Source organism: Physella acuta, unplaced genomic scaffold (assembly GCF_028476545.2).
Source record: "Physella acuta isolate Inbredline_101_S28 unplaced genomic scaffold, ASM2847654v3 ptg000857l, whole genome shotgun sequence".
NCBI classification, from domain to species: domain Eukaryota; kingdom Metazoa; phylum Mollusca; class Gastropoda; family Physidae; genus Physella; species Physella acuta.
In genome coordinates, this window is record NW_026732374.1 from 108,116 (window position 1) to 123,852 (window position 15,737).

The 15,737-nt window shown below is 35.0% G+C and overlaps 1 protein-coding gene across 1 annotated transcript in view; it reads left to right on the forward strand.

Annotated features, from left to right (window-relative positions):
• Nucleotides 1-15,420, forward strand: part of LOC131952183 (uncharacterized) — a 51,214-nt gene extending 35,794 nt beyond the window's left edge. The window contains exons 60-76 of the mRNA XM_059314745.1: nucleotides 903-1,072; nucleotides 1,764-1,824; nucleotides 2,529-2,706; nucleotides 3,012-3,127; nucleotides 3,641-3,788; nucleotides 8,673-8,791; nucleotides 9,332-9,466; nucleotides 9,979-10,099; nucleotides 10,336-10,404; nucleotides 10,510-10,616; nucleotides 10,969-11,107; nucleotides 11,524-11,658; nucleotides 12,587-12,690; nucleotides 12,841-12,933; nucleotides 13,497-13,596; nucleotides 14,333-14,470; nucleotides 14,893-15,420. Coding sequence (XP_059170728.1) covers nucleotides 903-1,072; nucleotides 1,764-1,824; nucleotides 2,529-2,706; nucleotides 3,012-3,127; nucleotides 3,641-3,788; nucleotides 8,673-8,791; nucleotides 9,332-9,466; nucleotides 9,979-10,099; nucleotides 10,336-10,404; nucleotides 10,510-10,616; nucleotides 10,969-11,107; nucleotides 11,524-11,658; nucleotides 12,587-12,690; nucleotides 12,841-12,933; nucleotides 13,497-13,596; nucleotides 14,333-14,470; nucleotides 14,893-15,108 — 2,149 coding nt within the window. The 3' untranslated portion in view covers nucleotides 15,109-15,420. The remainder of the gene's footprint in view (nucleotides 1-902; nucleotides 1,073-1,763; nucleotides 1,825-2,528; nucleotides 2,707-3,011; nucleotides 3,128-3,640; nucleotides 3,789-8,672; nucleotides 8,792-9,331; nucleotides 9,467-9,978; nucleotides 10,100-10,335; nucleotides 10,405-10,509; nucleotides 10,617-10,968; nucleotides 11,108-11,523; nucleotides 11,659-12,586; nucleotides 12,691-12,840; nucleotides 12,934-13,496; nucleotides 13,597-14,332; nucleotides 14,471-14,892) is intronic.
• The last annotated feature ends 317 nt before the right edge of the window (nucleotides 15,421-15,737 follow it).

Genomic DNA, 15,737 nt, shown 5'->3' on the forward strand with positions numbered 1-15,737 from the left:
AAAATATTGTTTAGGGGTCATTTCATAAGACAATTCATTGGCAATGAACACATTCTTTTTCATAAATTTCTTTTTTTTATAATACTTTTATTTTCCAATTTAAAACAAATACAGTAACATTCCACGCCGTTTGCGTGGATATTTACAAGATAGTTACATTGGTGTACAGAGTATAGTAAATAAATAGCAAAATATGTAAATGAATACAAAAGATACATTGAATTTAAAGCTTGTCGGTTCAAAAATTGAAAAGATGCTGGTTTGTAACATGTTTGCCAACAAGAGTGGTGGAAGATTAACTCTAAATCAAAGCTGGATTAATGGATTTCCTCTCATTCTGAACCATAAATGAAACTAAAAGCTTTTCTTGGAACATGTACATTAGCATCCAATTAAGTTGATCTTTTACAAGTCTTAAAATATATATTTACAACAACTAATAGTTTTATATTTAGACTAGAAGGAAAAAATTATTCTAAAATACAAAAATTTGAAACATTGAAAAAGAATTATAATCTGTTTTCATATATTTTTATACTGTTAAAAAGCAAATTATGAACCCTGATTTTTTTGTATTTTGTTTTTTATACATATTTCTATTATTTATAACTTTTGGAAAACCTGTTACGATTGTTTCCCTTGATTTATTTGAATTGCTATAATGGGAAGTCACTGACATTTTCAATTACATTCAAAATTCCATGTTAGAACAATGCAATATATTGATGACAAATTGTATGCAGTTTGTTGGCTTGCTTCATAACTTGACCTAACTGCTTTACTTGATTTTGATAGGTTTAGTCACTGACTTAATGACTTGATCTAACTGCTTTACTTGATTTTTGATAGGTTTGGTGGCTGACTTAATGACTTGATCTAGCAGCTTTACTTGATTTTGATAGGTTTGGTGGTTGGTCATTTGAATCAGCAGACGTTGGCAGTGCTACAGCTGTTGACCCCCATGTGTGGTTCACCACAAAAGGATACCACGCCATGCCATCCTACTTCAACTCTCTGAGCAACACAGTCCTGAGGTCACAGCTGCCTGCAGGGGAAGACCCTACAGAATATGGTAGGATCAGTAGTTTTCATGAGCCTTTATTTGTTACTTTCCCTAAGTGTTTATTTGTTACTTTCCCTAAGCGTTTATTTGTTACTTTCCCTAAGCGTTTATTTGTTACTTTCTCTAAATGTTTATTTGTTACTTTCCCTAAGCGTTTATTTGTTACTTTCTCTAAATGTTTATTTGTTACTTTCCCTAAGCGTTTATTTGTTACTTTCCCTAAGAGTTTATTTGTTACTTTCTCTAAGCATTTATTTGTTACTTTCCCTAAGCGTTTATTTGTTACTTTCCCTAAGCGTTTATTTGTTACTTTCCCTAAGCATTTATTTGTTACTTTCCCTAAGTGTTTATTTGTTACTTTCCCTAAACGTTTATTTGTTACTTTCCCTAAGTGTTTATTTTTTACTTTCTCTAAGTGTTTATTTGTTACTTTCCCTGACGTCACAGGAAGAACCATTTTATTCTTACATTAAACCATGAAGCTGCTATCCTTACCTAGGCTGTCTCTTCTCTATAACATTAGTTTCAAGCAAATTTTATGAAGTTTAAAAAATTTAAAAATTCAAATCTTTTATTTTTTTTGTTTTTTATGCAACTATTAAACAGCTTATTGTTATTGTCTTTTGTGCAGTGATTAAAAAATCTGGCCTGTTTATCAAATTATTATTTCCTGAGCAGATGCGTAACATTTTTATTACAGGTATTACAACAATTAACCATCCGATAAGACTTGGGCGTGCACCTTTGTCTGTTAAAAACCTGTAAGATGTATTATTTTCTTATAAGTGATAAACCTACTGAAAATATGTAGTTAAAATTAAACTTTCATATTTAATGACATTAAGATAATTTTTTAGCGCAATTTCCATACTGGCAATTGCGATTATTAATTCGTTATTTCTGGATGGATGTGTGTTCGCAGCTTTAAGTCGTATCTCCTCCTCAACGAAGCAATATTGAGGACTAGTTCCAAAAGCAAATATGTTAAGCAAGTTCCGAGGATGATTGTGGGCCAAAAAAATTCCCGGAATTCCTTCCTGGATTTCCCGGAAAAGCCAAAAAACCTCGAAAAAATGCAGTTTTTGGCCCATATCTCGGCAACCAGACCACTTAGCGACTTGAAACATTTACCAATCGATTCCTGCCATAATTTAGAACAATATTGCCGAAGAAAGTTTTCAAAAATATTTTTTCATTCGATCACAAAAAAATTTTTAAACTTACATTATACATAATACATTACAGTACTATATAGCAATATAGTTATATGACTAAAAACCATTGCGCGCCTACTGAACTTGATTGCGCAGCCATGGAACGTGATGACGCATCTATTGAACGTGATGACGATTTAAAATTAATATGGATAACATAAGGAAATTGCGCTTAAATTGTCACTAGACTTTTTAATTAACTTGTTTTCCTATTACATCAACCATAACATCCAAATTGATATAATTCACAGGGTGGGTGAGGCGTCAGATGCTGGTCTGGCTGTTGTGATTGTTGTTGCCTATAGTTTCATCCCCTGCGGTATCATCCTCTACATCATTAATGAGAAGGTCTTCAAGGAAAGACAACTGCAGAGCATCAGTGGAATTGGAGTTGTTGTTTACTGGACTGTAGCCTTTTTCTGGGACTTGGTATGTTTTAAACATTTTTATTTTTTTAATTCATATAACATTTATTTATGATTAATTCGTATGTCTATATTTTTAATTGCTTTAACTTTCATAAACTAATGACAGTATTTTGCACATATTTGAAGTACAAAAATATATACAAATCAACTTGATGCACATATTAAGAAAAACAAAATAACTGCACACTGAAATCACTGTTGATAAGTGTTTAATACCATATTGTTTTTTTTTAGCCTATTGTTTACATTAGAGATTTACTTACCTCAACAAGTTTGAAATGTCTATTTTGTTTACTTTACTTCCAGGTCTTGTACAGTGTTTCCGCAGCTATTGGCATTGCCGTTGTTGTCATCTTTCAAAAAGATTCCTTTGTTATACGGGACAACTTGGCTGCGTTTTCATCCATCCTGCTGTTATATGGGTAAGTGTCATCTTTCAAAAAGATTCCTTTGTTATACGAGACAACTTGGCTGCGTTTTCATCCATCCTGCTGTTATATGGGTAAGTGTTCATACAAACATCTAGAATAAATTTCATTTAACTGCTTTTTAAATGAAAGAGTTATTAAATTTAAGATTTCATTGTAGTAATTCCCAGTGCAAAGTATATTCATAGTATTATTTATATTTTTAAAAAATAGAATTGAATGAAGTAACTTAAAAAAATTATTATTCAAATAAACTTGTGTTTGATGTTTACATCTTTTTTAATGCTTAAAGTCAGCTTTCAGTCTGATGATACAATTATGAGAGTTTATCATTTTTGTGTTTTAATATCTAAGGTTTTGGTACTTAGTTTTCATTATGGTTTTTTTCTTTAGTACCTTTTTTAGCTGTTTTTTTTTAATGTTTATGGATGCAGTAGGACCATATGCATGCTATTGTCTTAGCTACTCTAAAATTATTTTATATCAGTGAATTTGATATTGTTACAGATGGGCCAACATCCCCAGCCTTTACTGCGTTGGACGGCTGTTTAACAAGGGAAGCACAGCGTATTTGGTGCTGTTCTGTCTCAACTTGTTCCTGGCACTGTGCACCATCATTTCCCTGCTGGTCATGCTGTTGTATAGAGAAGTTGAGGTACATTTTAGTTTTTGTTCTGGTCTTTCTATGATAGATGCACTGTGTACCATCATTTCTCTGACAATGCTGTTGTATAGAGAAGTTGAGGTACATTTTAGTTTTTGTTCTGGTCTTTCTATGATAGATGCACTGTGTACCATCATTTCTCTGACAATGCTGTTGTATAGAGAAGTTGAGGTACATTTTATATTTGCTCTGGTCTTTCTATGATAGATGCACTGTGTTGGGTTCTGGAATCTAGGGTATATATATATGTAGCGACAAACAAAGACAACTAACACTATATAAATATAATAATAACAATAAGATGTTTAATATAAATGTATACAGTAATAAGAATAATAAAAGAGCAAATGGAGTCTACAACATAAAATAACAAGATACGCAACGTCTCCCCGTCCACAGCCACAGCACAACTTCACATCCAGATCTCAACCCCACGTTCCACGTTCCACGTCCACAGCCACACTACAACCAACTGATTCACACACTGGCACACGCTCTGACACCCGTCACCTGACACACCTCACGTGAACACCTCTCGCTCCATGTAAACACACTCAACCAAGGGATACAACTATACACCAAAGGGAGGGTACCTGTCGTTCCAGCACACAACACACACACACACAAGCAGGGGACATGTAAGGGACGTAACATCCCTCCCCTCCACCTTCAGATCTCTTTTTCTTCAAAAGAGATCAAACATATCGTGTTCCATTAGCCACTGTTGGTGCCCTAGCTCGACTACTTATTCTTTAGTCCTTAGAAAGCCTCGTTTTGACCGTGTGGCGTGTATCCAGCCTGGACAGTTTGATCCAGAGTGTGGCTTGTATCCAGCCTGGACAGTTTGATCCAGAGTGTGGCGTGTATCCAGCCTGGACAGTTTGATCCAGAGTGTGGCGTGTATCCAGCTTGAACAATTCGGTCCTGAGAGTGGACTATGGTTTTTCTCCGGCCGGGCACCAAGCTCGTGGTCTGACTATCTCAACCTATAATGATACATGTGAGAAGCCACAATAAAAAAAATTAATCAGCATAATCATTCTATACTGCATCAGTAATACCTTTCTCAAACATTTCTCAATATAATCACATTATAATGCCCCAATAGTAAATTCCTTAACATAATCATACTATCTCCAACAATGATAAATTTCTCAATATCATATACACTAGTTGTCGTAAAACACTCTTGATAGATTGTTTGCTACAAAGTTCTCAGTTCCCTTGATATGTTTCACAGTACAGGCTAATTCATGTAGTGCAAGGGTCCATCGGCAGATGCGTACGTCGCCATAGATGGTCATCTTTCCTTAAAGGCGATCAAACTGAGTTCCCTTCTCGATAGCCGTTTTAACTACATCAATCATCTCCAGCCCATAATCATCATACACAGCTTCTGTACAAAAAAACAAAGAAAAATTAACATTGATTGAATAAATTATCTTAACAAAAACTTACCAAGGACACTACCTTTGTAAGGATACGCCTCCAAATTTCGTGTTTTGCCTCACTCTCATATGAGAGTTTTTAAGCAGGGAAAAATTTCCTAACATATCACGCTGAGCTGTGGGACACACCCGTGATATGTGACCAACACCACCGCAGCAATAACACTTGAGATCATCTGACCGTCGATGTACATTTGCAGTCGGCCAGTTGCTCGCTCTACTGGTCGCGTTGGGACAGTTTCGTTGTATGTGGCCTGGCTTTCTACACCTATAACAGGCGCCTGTATCTATATCCATACTGCACTCTTTGGCAATGTGACCTTGTTCATTGCATTTGTAGCACCGATAAGGTCTTTTGTTGTTTCCATACTCCACAACAGCTCTTTTATCTGACCTTTTTCTCCAAGGAAAACCGCTACTACTATCGCTATGACAATCCCTGGCATAGTGTCCATAACGTCCACATGTGAAACATTTACTGCTCAGGCTGACCTTCCCAACACCATGCATAGGCTGTACACCAGCTAGTCATGCCTGCCGTTTACCTGTTTCGTTCCTGTCCCGTCTAGAGGTGGGACAGACTCCTGCTATATGATTAACTCCCCCGCATGAGTAGCACTCAATTTCTTCCGTGGAAGGGCAAGTGTGGCGTCCTGGAGATCGCGGTGTCTTGTTTTGCCAGGGTATCCTCTCTGCTGTAGAACTTGCAGCGACGTACGGAGGGGTTTGGTGTACTGGCCTCGTCACTCTAGCGTTTTGAGTGCTCTTATAGTTGTCAATAACTTTGAGATTATCTTCCACACTTACCTTAGCAGCACCATTCAGCCTCTCCAACAGATCACACGTGACAACCGATTTTATACGATCAACTATCAGGAGGTTCACCAAGTCCTCAAACGTTTCTTTTGTCTCCGACTGCCGGACCCACGCTCTCAAAGCGGCTTCTGTGTTGACTGCGAAGCTTCTCATGTCGTCGTGTGTTGGTACCAGCTGGTGGAATCTGACCCTATACTTTTCCTCGTTGAAACCTGCGTGCGTGAATAACTTTACCTTTACTGACTCGAAGTCATGATGCAGGTTCAGTCCCGTCTCAACGAGGAAAGTCTTCAGTTGTCCACTCATCTTGTCCGTCAGAAGGAGCGACCAGTCCTTGGGGTCAATGCCTTGTCTCTTTGCCTGACTCTCAAAATGCCTCACATACGCACCCAGGTCTTCGTCCACCGTCATCGCCGCCACATCCCTCAAGCGGGGTACAGGGTTACATACCTTTGCTACAACCTCGACCTTCGCATCTTCCACTCTCCTCAACTCTTCTTTTACCCACTCCGCTAAACTGTCATCGGTCAGCCCGATGAGCTTTCCCTCCTCCTTCAAGTCACTTATTAGCTGTCTTCTGGCACTCCTGGTAGTCGCCATACTAAGCGGACGAGCCCCCAAATGTTGGGTTCTGGAATCTAGGGTATATATATATGTAGCGACAAACAAAGACAACTAACACTATATAAATATAATAATAACAATAAGATGTTTAATATAAATGTATACAGTAATAAGAATAATAAAAGAGCAAATGGAGTCTACAACATAAAATAACAAGATACGCAACGTCTCCCCGTCCACAGCCACAGCACAACTTCACATCCAGATCTCAACCCCACGTTCCACGTTCCACGTCCACAGCCACACTACAACCAACTGATTCACACACTGGCACACGCTCTGACACCCGTCACCTGACACACCTCACGTGAACACCTCTCGCTCCATGTAAACACACTCAACCAAGGGATACAACTATACACCAAAGGGAGGGTACCTGTCGTTCCAGCACACAACACACACACACACAAGCAGGGGACATGTAAGGGACGTAACACACTGTGCACCATCATTTCTCTGACAATGCTGTTGTATAGAGATGTTGAGGTACATTTTATTTTTGCTCTGGTCTTTCCATGATAGAGGTGCACAGCGCACAATCATTTCTCTGACAATGCTGTTGTATAGAGAAGTTGAGGTACATTTTATTTTTGCTCTGGTCTTTCCATGATAGAGGTGCACAGCGCACAATCATTTCTCTGACAATGCTGTTGTATAGAGAAGTTGAGGTACATTTTATTTTTGCTCTGGTCTTTCTATGATAGATGCACTGTTCACCATCATTTCCCTGCTGGTCATGCTGTTGTATAGAGAAGTTGAGGTACATTTTATTTTTGCTCTGGTCTTTCCATGATAGAGGTGGACAGCGCACCATCATTTCTCTGACAATGCTGTTGTATAGAGAAGTTGAGGTACATTTTATTTTTGCTCTGGTCTTTCTATGATAGATGCACTGCGCACCATCATTTCTCTGACAATGCTGTTGTATAGAGAAGTTGAGGTACATTTTATATTTGCTCTGGTCTTTCTATGATAGATGCACTGCGCACCATCATTTCTCTGACAATGCTGTTGTATAGAGAAGTTGAGGTACATTTTATTTTTGCTCTGGTCTTTCTATGATAGATGCACTGCGCACCATCATTTCTCTGACAATGCTGTTGTATAGAGAAGTTGAGGTACATTTTATTTTTGTTCTGGTCTTTCTATGATAGAGATGCACTGCGCACCATCATTTCTCAGACAATGCTGTTGTATAGAGAAGTTGAGGTACATTTTATTTTTGCTCTGGTCTTTCTATGATAGATGCACTGTGCACCATCATTTCCCTGCTGGTCATGTTGTTGTATAGAGAAGTTGAGGTACATTTTATATTTGCTATGGTCTTTCTATGATAGATGCACTGTGCACCATCATTTCTCTGACAATGCTGTTGTATAGAGATGTTGAGGTACATTTTATTTTTGCTCTGGACTTTCCATGATAGAGGTGCACAGCGCACCATCGTTTCTCTGACAATGCTGTTGTATAGAGATCTTGAGGTGAATTTTATTTTTAATCTGACATTCCAAACCATGGATGTCAGGCAAAGAAGAAAACACTATTTCTGTTTTTGCTGCAACGATAAAAATACTTTTTCTGTGGTTGCTGTCAAGGCAATGTCTTTGATCTCCTAAACATGGACCCAACCCTAAAGGCAATACTGACATAATAAAAAATGTGATACTTTATCTGCTGCAGCAGCATTGTATCTGACAAATTCCTGAAAATTTACCCATTTCTTATTTTTTTAATGAAACGCTACTTTTTCATTATAAGAAAAAAAACAGAATAATTTACTTCAGTACCAATTCCTAACTACAATTTTTAAAAATCTATCGTTTATAAGAATGTAACAAATATTTGTTTAAGTTATACCTTTGTGCAACTTTAATATGTACATGTCTCTGGAAGTTAACTAACCAATTTCTGTTTTTTTAGTTTGCCAATTACCTGCTTTTTTTTCATTATTTTGACTTAATGCATTGAATGTTTTTTTATTTGACAGGTTGTTGTGCAGATCTACAATGTTTGCAAACACCTGTACCTGATATTCCCACAGTATGCTTTAGGCCAAGGCCTCATGGATTTGGCCTCCAATACAGTAATCTATAAGTTATTCATGAGGTAAAAATAAATTTACTTAAGGGTCATATATTTACAATTTTCACCTCCCCCCTCTCCACCATCACATATTGTCACAAAAAGCCAGACCCCCCACCCAATAAAAATGGCATCACACCTCAGGCTTCAAGCCTCCTCGAGATAGTATTTTTTATTTTTTTTAGAAATTTTTTTTTTAATGAAATATTGGCTGAGCTTGGTTAACACAGAGTAGTCATTATTCCTCAATTTCTAATACAATATTTACAACAACCTGAAATAACTACTAAAACTTAGCTTCTAACTTTCCCTCTCCCCCACCCCCTTACATGAAAGTTGGATGGCATTGCCTTGCGGTAGAGCGCTAAACTGCTAATCTAGGTTCTCTGTTTGTGGCTTGCATCCAAAACTTTCAAACAAAAAATTCATTGTATCTTCTAAATTTAATCTTAATAAGCAGAATTACTTTCTTTACTAACATCAAACACTGTGTAAATGGGAGATAACACATCTAACAAGTACAAACACTGTGCAAATGGGAGATAACACTTCTTGATGTTTCAGGTTCGGAGATGACAGGTACAAAAACCCATTTTCCTTTGATGTCATAGGATGGAAACTGGTTGCTCTAGGGATTGAGGGGTTGTTCTTCTTCATTCTGACTTTACTCTTAGATGGACTCAGCTGGCCAGCTCTAAGGTTAGTGGAACATCTTTTACTGGACATTCTCCTTACTGGTCATTATGGTTTACTGAACATCACTATCTTTTACTTGACATCAGTTACCTTTTAGGGACATAAGTCTTGCTGGACCTTTTCTCTTTTAACATTAGCACATGCTGGTAATTAATGTTACTTTTCATTATCTCATTTAATAATACTTGCATTAAATATACTTTCAAGATTGAAATTATTTTTAAAATGAGGCTTAATAATATTTATTTGTAATGACTGAGATTTAACTCCCATTCAAAACACAGTGAAGAAATATCATTGAGTCCCATTGAATCTCAATTTGGCAAATCTAATATGTTGTAGGCCTAATATAATAAGAATTTCTTATAAAAGATCCTCATGATTAAGAAATAATGATTTGAATAACTCTACTAACTAGTTAATCTTTAATTTGTCACACAACATTGTATGTAATAATATATAAAATGTGTATTATTATGTACAAATGTATGTATGTTCTGTTTTTTTTTAAACAGAGTACCTGGCAACAGAAGAAAAGCAGACTATGATTATGAAGATGAAGATGTGGCCAGGGAGAGAGACAGAATTCTCCATGGATCTAACAATGACATGTTAATTGTTGATAACCTATCCAAGGTGATCTCCCTTTACAAAATTTAAACTACTATATTCAATCACAAGTATTTTATTTACTTGGGAATAGTAGGGAGGGGAAGGGGGAATCTCTCTTATAAGATAAATGATGTTTGCCTAATTTTAAACTATAATGTTATAGTATCATACTAATACATATCTACTGAGCATTTGTGTGATATTGTTTCATTATATAACTAAAAATCCAAGTTTTTAATAAATATTTTGATTTCTGACAGGTCTACAGAAGGAACTGGAGAAAGTTTTTGGCTGTCAATCACATCAGTTTTGGTGTCCCTGAAGGAGAGGTAATATATTCAAAGTTTGCATGATAGATGGTAACATGTATACAGTTATACAGATCTGAACTTCAGGAAACATTCTGGTTCTATTATAATTAAAACTATTTTCAGTGTTTTGGCCTACTGGGTGTTAATGGAGCTGGCAAAACAACAACCTTCAGGATGTTGACAGGAGATAACAAGGCTTCTGGTGGTAGTGTGATGTTGAAAGGGGAAAGGTCAGATTTAAAACATTAATTTATTTTTAATTATATTTTAAATAATATATAAATGCAGAAAAATAAACTATATGTTTATTTGATTTAAGATTAATTTTGCATTCTTATTTACATTAGGCCTAATTACAGCTCTATATAATATATTTATTAGTATTTGTGGTATTTAGATATTTTAAATTAGAACATTATCTGTTTATCAGATTATATCTGTTTATTTAAGATTAATTTTGCATTCTTATTTACATTAGACATAATTATAGCATGGGATGAGTTGTTATTACATTCTATTAATGTTATTTAGATATTTTAAATTAGAACATGGTCATTATTTGGATGTATTCTGTCTGCCCAGGATGACCTCCAATCAACACTTTGGTCAGAATGTAGGCTACTGCCCACAGGAAGGTGGACTCGATGAGTACCTGACAGCAGAAGAGATGTTGTATTTTCATGCCAGGCTTAGGGGATTTAAAACAGAGCAAAGGAAAATTGTGAGTTACTACTAAAGCTTATGGTGATAGGTAGTAAGTTTTAGGTTCCTACAGCCAAGACATAGAAAAAACAAACAATAATTATAGCTCTAAATGTAATTGATTACATTTCTGTTAGGGTTGGGGAGGGTGGAATTAGTTCTGGTTGGATTTTACTTTCAAAATTACAGCATAATTACTTTATAAGTGACATTTATAAAACATTTTTGGACAATTTTTTTTTAAAATAATATATTAATGAAGTAAACATACCAACAGTTTGTAGCTGATTAGTATTTGCTACAGTCAATGTTAATGCTACTTCATGCAAGATAGAATTGTTAAAATAACATTTTTTCTCCTAAACTATGCTGAAATTGTGTTGCTAACATAAAATAGCCCTGCAGCCATACAAAGAAAAAACTTGTTTATTTCAGCTGGTCAATGACCTTCTGACCAAGCTGTGTCTGACGCAGTACGCACATAAAGCTATCCACACGTACAGCGGAGGGACAAAGAGGAAACTTGCCCTGGCCGTGGCACTGCTGGGGAACCCACCCATTGTCTATCTGGTTGGTAGCATAAGGCTGTTAGTGTAGACATTCAGGCTTGGTCGAGTCGGTAAAGCTCATGGTTGCTAAACCGAAAAGTCTCGATTTCGAACCCTCGGGCAGATGAGGCTCATTAGCTGGGGACAGCCACTCTTCTAGGAGGGACAACTCCAAAATCAAACAAATGCTGCCTTGTAGTTTGTTCTTGGTTGGACAAAGGCTATGGAAGCAAATCCAAAAAGAAAAGCAGGCTGCAATCGGAGTCAATGGCCTCAATGGCGCATCACCAGTTGACACGTAATCCTTAATTGTGATAGAAGCATGGTCAAGTTGGCTAAGCTCATGGTTGATAAATTTGAAAAAAGTGTCGAGTTCAAACCCTCTGGCAATTTAAGAACGAAGAAGAAGAAGAAGGCTTAGTGTAGCTAGTCTAGACACTGGAGCTTGGCTTGTGGTTTGTGTATTGTTATTTAGATATTATCAATATGATATGGGCAGTAAGGGGACAATGTTCATGTGACTAAGCACACAATTACTTAACCCAGTGTCTAAAGTTTACTTCTTGGATTAGTATGGAAAAGATGCCCCATGAGTCCACTCAGCTCTGACTGTACCTGACTCAAATCAAGGAAAATAAAACCACCAGAGTATAGTGCTGAACACATTGTTCTAATGTTAAAATGACTATCTGGTCTGAGAGGGTACTTTTTATGGTCAATTAGATTAACATTTAGAGGAAGAAGGTGGGGAGATACAAACAACATATCAAACTGTTGATTAATATAGCGACTACCAATTTATAGCTAGGTGATTAGTTAGTTATAAACATTTTATTTCAGCATTTACTTTTAGCTCTTCTTTTCTTTTTACAAGCTTTATTATTATTTCATATTTAACTGAGTATCCAATTAGTGTTTTAAGCAACTAAACAGCTGACCTTTACTTGCAGGATGAACCAACAACTGGAATGGATGTTGGCACCAGAAGACAAGCCTGGAGGTGTATAGCTCAGGCCAACAGGAATGGTCAGTCTGTGGTGCTGACATCCCACAGGTCAGTCTGTCTTATATATTTGTCAGCTTTAATGAAATTTTGTAAGATATTTATTTATTGATTCATTTCTTTTAAATGGCAAATGTTAATTATATAATGAAATTATTGTAAATATAAATTAAAATTATGAAACATGGTTTTTTTTATCAGCATGGATGAATGTGACGCCCTGTGTTCTACCATAGCCATCATGGTTAATGGAGTTATCAAATGTATTGGAAGTCCACAACATCTCAAACACAAGTAAGTTTTTTTAATTACCTAAAAATTATGCTTCTATTGCGTCAAATGAAATTCAGACAAATTTTAGTATTGCTCCTAAATTACATTGAGCACAGAAAACTCATGTCAACAAACAAAAGTGCTTTCCTCAATCTATAATAGAGTTATTGAAGGTGTTGGGCTTAAAAATCTTACAATTGAAGGTGTTGGGCTTAAAAATCTTACAATTGAAGGTGTTGGGCTTAAAAATCTTACAATTGAAGGTGTTGGGCTTAAAAATCTTACAATTGAAGGTGTTGGGCTTAAAAATCTTACAATTGAAGGTGTTGGGCTTAAAAATCTTACAATATTTTGACTGCCTCATCACAAATGTATTGTCTTGATTTTACTTATTTTAGGATATTAAAAACATTAAAATGTGCTCTTGCTATTTAACAAGTGAAACTTAAATTTACATCAGCAAAATTACTCACTCCACTCTATCTGAACCATAGAAGGATAACATTAATTTTAAAACCTGGAGATTTCTCTTGTCAAGAAAGAAAGCAGCTTTTGAAATGTAATGACTGGTCTTGTTTACACAGGTATGGAGATGGTTACACAGTCATCATTCACACTGGTGAAGATCAACTGCATACAGTGACACAGAACTTCTTGTTCAAATTTCCTGGTTCAGTCATAAAGGTAAGCTGCTATTTACACAATTTTAGTGGTCTTATCATTTTTTAAATAAGATAATTACAAAGGTAATAGTTGTTGTTTTTTTTTTTAAAATTAAATGGTATTATTCTAACAACTCTATTTCAACCAATATATTATTTTCATGATTATCAATTATTTAAACAAGATATTTAACACATAAATATTTATTTCTTGAAAAGAGTTATTTCCAGAAGTATTAATAATTTAAGCTAGAAATTATGCAAACAATTATTAGTTATTTAGATAAGGTTTTGTAAATACAACTATTGACAGTTGAAGTAATGTTCAATTTATTAAATTATTACTTTTTAAAAAATAAAAGTAGGCCTTTATTATTGGCAAATTTTAAAAGTGAATATATGGTAGTAATTTTTTTTTGAAAGTTAAGTATTGGCTAAAACTGTTAGGATGTATAAATTTTTATTCAGTTTTGTAGGTTAGTTGATGATTTATGTTCACACTAGCAATTTATAAATGATTACTCCAAAAATAATATTTACATCCACATCCATCCTTTTGTTAACAGGTTTCCTATTAGTTATTGAATTGTTTTCTATTGGCTGTTGTAACTATTATTTCTATTGGCTATTGTAACTGTGTTTTGTATTGGCTGTTGTAACTATTATTTCTATTGGGTTTTGTAACTGTGTTTTTTATTGGTTGTTGTAACTGTGTTTTCTATTGGCTGTTTTGACTGTTCTATTGCTTGTCTCCCCAGGCTATCCACCACAGCAGTGTTGAGCTGAGAGTCCCCCAGCCCATGTGTGTTGTGGCTGACATCCTAGGCTACCTGCAGCATGCCAGGGATGATAAAGCCATCGAGTACTACTCACTCTCTCAGACTACTTTAGACTCAGTATGTTTTTGGCTTAGTTTCTATTTTGTTCAGGCTAGAATTTTGTGCCGATCTTTTATTGTAATGTGATAGTCTTCTAGTATATTTCAGTATAAGAAATAAAAATGAATAAAATCACCACTATCCCTTGAACAATTCATTCCATTAAAATGCTTGCAGATATTGTTTCAAAACTGTATATAAGTAGATTTTCAGTATTATAATTATTATTAAAGTATTATAATTATATTATAGTAAAAAAATCTGAATCTATAGACTAGTTTACTGGATAAACTTAACATTTTTGCCACTGTTTAAACTTCAAATGGTTTTTTTTAAAATATTTTAAGGAATATTCTGATCACTAAAACCAATTATTAATTCCATTATCTTTCTTCAGCAAATCATCTATTTTAACCCTTTGGTGTCTGTCTTCTGTTTAGGTATTCATCAGCTTTGCACAAGAGCAGACAGACAATTACGTACTTGATTCATCATTAAGTGAAGACTCTAGCTCAGAAGACAGCCTATCCAAGGACCCAACACAACAGGAATTTGTGAACTCAGCATTCACTGATGACAACCAAGCTGTTCCCAATTTTTATGCCACCAATTTGCAGCTAGCTGGTGATCCAGAGGTTTATGTTTCAAAGTTGTGAGTCTGCTATAGTTAAACAAGTCAAACTTGTTAAAAGACTAAATGAAAGAACAACTTCGTAAGAGAAAGGAACTCCATGAAGTGAAGATTTCCAAAATGTGCCTCATGATGTATGGAATGGAATTTTTTCAAGTATCTGAAAAACTGTGTTCATCAAAACTACTACATTAAATAACATACTTAATTTTTATTTCCTTATGACTAGAAACTTTTGAAACCTTAGTGTAATTTCCTTAATATTATTTTTGGAGTTTAATTTCCAGTTTTTTTATTGTCAATGCAAGTTCATCAGATGTATATCATATTTTTCCAGAATTTAATGAATTTTTAATGTGTTTTAAATAGTTTTTGATAAATAATTTTGCTTTGTTTTTTTTTAATGTCAATAAGGAAATCTATGCAACAATCAATACCAAATATTTACATATATTGGTTTTACTTATTGTGATACAATCATGTTTCTGTTGACTTTATGATTTTATTTTTATTTTTTATTTAACTTTTACAATGTTTCATAGATTTCTATAATTTAAACATTTGTCATTTAATCTGCATATAAAATTGAATGCAATTTAATCAAAATCTAGCAGTTTCTTTACTATGCAAAGCTTTTGTATTAAATTAATTATT